Source organism: Sardina pilchardus, chromosome 5 (genome assembly GCF_963854185.1).
Source record: "Sardina pilchardus chromosome 5, fSarPil1.1, whole genome shotgun sequence".
NCBI lineage: Eukaryota > Metazoa > Chordata > Actinopteri > Clupeiformes > Clupeidae > Sardina > Sardina pilchardus.
Window position 1 is genome coordinate 8,304,917 of NC_084998.1, and position 5,000 is coordinate 8,309,916.

At 50.3% G+C, this 5,000-nt stretch overlaps 1 protein-coding gene across 1 annotated transcript in view; it reads right to left on the reverse strand.

The window, feature by feature from the left end:
- LOC134080040 (calcium/calmodulin-dependent protein kinase kinase 1-like) overlaps positions 1 to 5,000 on the reverse strand; it is a 57,509-nt gene that overhangs the window by 26,512 nt on the left and 25,997 nt on the right. Inside the window, exon 2 of the mRNA XM_062536250.1 lies at positions 4,864 to 5,000. This exon is cut by the window's right edge and continues 225 nt beyond it. Within this exon, the coding sequence (XP_062392234.1) occupies positions 4,864 to 5,000 (137 nt within the window). The remainder of the gene's footprint in view (positions 1 to 4,863) is intronic.

Sequence of the window (5,000 nt, forward strand, 5' to 3'; positions counted from 1 at the left end):
CAACTCGACAGTCTTTTCCAATCTTTTCAAAGCAGCAGTTTAAGGGCGCAGCCTACACAGGCTACAGCCTACACAGGCAGCAGCCTACACAGGCTACGGCTCAAGGCACACAGCCTACAGCATCCTGCAGGTGGGGATTCTCGGGAGGCATGGAAGTGGGTGGCCTGGGGGGAGCGTTTTTCCTTTCTTCAAATCTCGTGGCACATTTTTGCTTTTTTTTTTTCTTCCTTTCTCCATATTTTACTGCAGGTGTGGGACCCAGCGCGACGGGCTCTGTCTCCCGGAGACCCATCAGGGCAAGTGGGGAGAGGAGGAGAAAAGGAGCCGACAGGCAGGCAGGCCTCTCCAGGGAGTGGGAGCGGGAGGGTGGAGGAATGGGGGGGGGGTGGAGGTGGAGGGGGAGCCTCTGGGGGTGTGAAAGAGTGTGTTGCTCCGAGGAGAGGAGAAACAGAGGAGCGCTGAAGAGACGAGATGAGGAGAGCGTCAGAACGAGTGAGTGGGACTGACAGAGCTCTGTGTGTGTGTGAGTGTGTGTGTGTGTGTGTGTGTACGTGTGTGTGTGTGTGTGCATGAGAAGGAGAGAGGGAGAGAGAGAGAGAGAGGGGGGGGGGAGAGGGAGGGAGAAAGAGAGCGTGTGAGTGTGTGTGTGTGTGTGTGTGTGTATGTGTATGAGAAAGAGGGAGAGAGAGAGAGAAAGAGGGAAAAAGAGAGAGAGCATGAGAGTGTGTGTGTGTGTGTGTGTGTGTGTGTGTGCGCGCATGTGTGTGTGTGTGTGTGCGCGCATGTGTGTGTGTGTGCGGATGTGTGAAATACAGTTATTGAGTGAGAAGGCCTCTTCCAGTAGGGACTATTAACAATGGCACAATGAAACCTCAGCTCAGTCAGTCAGCACTGAGAGGCCTCTCACCGCAGACTGCCGCAGTTCATACGGGAACGTTCTAGAGTTTCTATATCAAGCTCAAAATGTAAAAGTACAAGTGTGTGCATGTGTGCAAGTGTGTGTGTGTGTGTGTGTGTGTGAGAGTGAGAAACGGGCATCTACAGCGGGTTCCTTGTCCTAATCACGCGCAATAAAAAAAGGTCAGCCGAGCTAACATGGCAATTTCCTCTTATCGGAAATAAAAAGGGGAACTACTCCTCGCCTTCCCCCTTTGGTCTAGAAAGCCAAGCACACACACACACACAGACACAGACACAGACACAGTCAGACATACACACACACACACACACACACACACACACACACACACACACACATGCCTTTGAAGTCAGTATAAAGATATGAGAAAGAGAGAGTGGAGAAAAAGATAAAGAGGGTGAGTGATAAAGAGAGAAAAAGAGAGGGTGAGAGAGAGAGGATGAGAGAGAGGATGAGAGAGAGAGTGTCTGTCTGTCTGTCTCTCTCTCTCTCTCTTCCCTTTCTTTGCCCCTCAACCCAGCTGTCGCACATCCCCTGGGCATTGATCCCCACACGTCAACCAACACAACACAACACCGCACCACATATCACGCCACACCACAACATTAACCACCACGCCACACACACGGTCTCAAACGCTCACATGAAAGCAGCCTTTCCGGGCTTAGATGGGCAGCAAAAGCCCCAGCTCCAGCCACCGGCTACCACACGGATGAAGGCCCCAGCAGGGATTACAGTAGGTGCACAGGGGAAGCAAGGGAACGCATGTACCTGACCTGCATACACGATGAAGGGCAGAGCCGCAAGAGCAGAGAGAGAACTAACGTGGCTATTCATGTGTGTGTGTGTGTGTGTGTGTGTGTGTGTGTGTGTGTGTGTGTGTGTGTGTGTGTGTGTGTGTGCGTGTGTGTGTGCGTGTGTGTGTGTGCGTATGTGTGTGTGTGTGTGTGTGTGTGTGTGCGTGTGTGTGTGTGTGTGTGTGTGTGTGTGCGTGTGTGTGTGTGTGTGTGTGTGTGTGTGTGCGTGCGTGTGTGTGTGTGTGCATGCATGCGCGTGTGTATGTGTGGTGTGTGTGGGGTGTGTGTGTGTGTGTGTGTGTGTCTGTGTCTGTGTGTCTGTGTGAGTGTGTGTGTGTGGGGTGTGTGGAGGGGGTTGGTAATAGGAAATGACACGGGGCAAGTCCTGCTATCTCCTGTGCGGTGGCTCTCCAGTGCTGGAGTGCTCAGCAAACAGACTGGCGCCAATTAGTCATCTTTAGGGAATCAGTAAAACATTAAGCCAACAGGCTGACGGGGGTCGTGGACATGCATGAGCACGAACACCCATACACTCTCTCTCTCTCTCTCTCTCTCTCTCTCTCTCACACACACACACACACACACACACACACACGCGTACATTAACGGTGACACAGAGACGGGCAGGGGAGACGGCCCCTCTCACGGTCCATAACAGTATTGATGATAATGACCGCTGCTCTGTGACACCCCTGTAGGAGAGTTCCAGTATCAGCAGCAAGGGGAAAAAAAATGGTTTCATCTGTATGTGTGAGAGTGTGTCTGCCTGTCTCCACTGAGCCTACAGTGGAGCTGAGGAACACTAGTCTGCTCTCCTCTCATGTCCATGGCTATTCTTTCACTCTATAATTACAAAGACCATTTCAAATGCTAATTCCAATTTAAACACACATCTGTTTTTATTTTTTTAAATTGTTTCCCTCTTTTTTTGGTTAATCTGTTGCAGCAGCCACTCTAACAAATGATTGAGAGCTGCCAGGGCCAAAGGATCGATGCGTTATAATCGAGCACAATCCGATAGACGGCCGAGTTGGGGAGGATAAAGGGCCAGGACAGCTGTCTGGGATGGGAGCGGGAGCATCACCACTGGATGGAAAAGTAAGCCACTACTACTACGGCAGCAGTGTTCCGTCCACTAAGCCTCCACTGCCCCGAGGAGACAGGGGACACACACATACATGTATAGAGCTGGCCAGCTGCATCATCTCCGCGCGGGTAAGAGATAGCATCCATTTTAATTAGAGCGTTTTAGACCTGAACTGTTTGGTGAATGTCAACTCCAAATACCCGACGCTTTTGCGAGTCCCTGAGACTCTGGATAATAACGAGTGCTTAACCCCACCCCCCACACACACACACTTTCCAAAATCAACAGGGACCTGCATCTCGTCTAATTACTGCTGTGACTGAGCGCTGTGGTGTGTCCTGGCTGCCTGATGCGCTGGCTGTGGTGTTGCTGAGGCAGAGGGGTGGCCTGGGGGAGAGAGAGGCGTGGATGCAGCGAGGGGAGGGCTGTGTGTGTGTGTGTGTGTGTGGGGGGGGGTATTCCTGCTCAATGACCTCAGACAGAGTGAGGAGCACAGATTAAAAACCTAAAAACCCATCCACTCTCACACACACGCACACACACACACACACGCACACACACACACACACACACACACACACACACACACACACACACACACACACACACACACACACACACACACACACACACACACACACACACACACACACACACACACACACACACACACACACACACACACACACACACACACACACACACACACACACACACACGAGTCATTGCACTCGACTGCTCACAGCGCAGACACAACACAACACAATACAACACCACACACAGGCACACAGGGCTTCTATGGTCTTGTTGCTGCCCAAAAAGAGATTTTGTCATTAGAGCACTTGTAACCATGGGTGTGTGTGTGTGTGTGTGTGTGTGTGTGTGTGTGTGTGTGTGTGTGTGTGCATGTGTGCGTGTGTGCGTGTGTGTGTGTGTGTGTGTGTGCCTGAGTGAGTGAGTGAGAGCGAGAGAGAGCGAGAGAAAGAGAGCTGGGAGAGCATTTTCAGCAGCTGACAGCAGGGCTCATCTTGAGATAGTGCTGATGAATGTCTCTCTGTGTGTGTGTGTGTGTGTGTGTGTGTGTGTGTGTGTGTGTGTCTGAGACATGGTGCAAAAGTATCTGTCAGGAAAACAACAGCTGAGACGTGTAGCAGCAGATTCGAGCAGTTTTATTGATTGACTTGTGCTCGTGCAAGAAAATGCTCAATGATCGATCTACAGTATATCCTTTTATTTGTGAGAACAAATATTTCACAGATGTGCAACCTCTGAAGCATTAGCTCGCTTTGGGGTTTAGGAATGCACACATTTTGTGCAAGTTCTCAGTTTATGAGACGTGTGTGCAAACGTGCCTTGCACCAACTGCTCTGCAATGATTGTGGCAAAAGTTTTAAGTGCAGCATGACTCTTTCAAGTTGCACGATGATGCACAGGACAGGATTTGTGTACTTTAATAAGGATGTTGTGTTGGCGTGTTTACTTGTACAGTATACTTGTCACTCCCCACACAAGACACCAATTCTTTTTTTTTCCATATACGGGTGTGTAAGTGTGATTTGCACCAAAGATCCTGAAAGTGTACTGTATATACTGTAGCAAAAATGAGACCACAAGGAATGTGCTCTTACGATGTGTCGTGCAGGATTTGTGCACTGGTGGTAACAAAGGATTTGTGAACCTGTAGCCCCTATTTTGTGTTTGCAAGATACAGTATAATTTTACGGCTTAAACATTTGTGACTTTAGTGTACGCTTGCAAAATCTGCAGTTCCATGTGCTAAAGGCTTTTGCTACAATAATACCATCATATACGTAGTGATAGATCGCAAAGGGGAAATTAAAGAGCAGCCAGCAACACTGAAGACAAAGTCAGTTTCACTTGATAAGAGAGGAGCAGATTCACACACTCCACTTCACGTCGTGCCTAACAACGCCCCTTAGCTGTTCGATTATACAGTATAACGCACTGCCTCTCGGGGCTTATTGCTTAAGTAAAAGCCAATAACCCTGGGACGGTTAAGTGCGTTGGAGCTTAAGGACCTCTACCTGCGGGGCACTCACCTGGGTGTCGGAGATGGAGATGCACTTGGACTCGATGGTGGGCCTGCGGGCCACTCGGGGGGACGTGTGCAGGTGACCTCCTCCTCCGCCCGCCGAGCGGCAGGTGCCGCGCTCCTGCAGCGACATCTTCCTGCCCG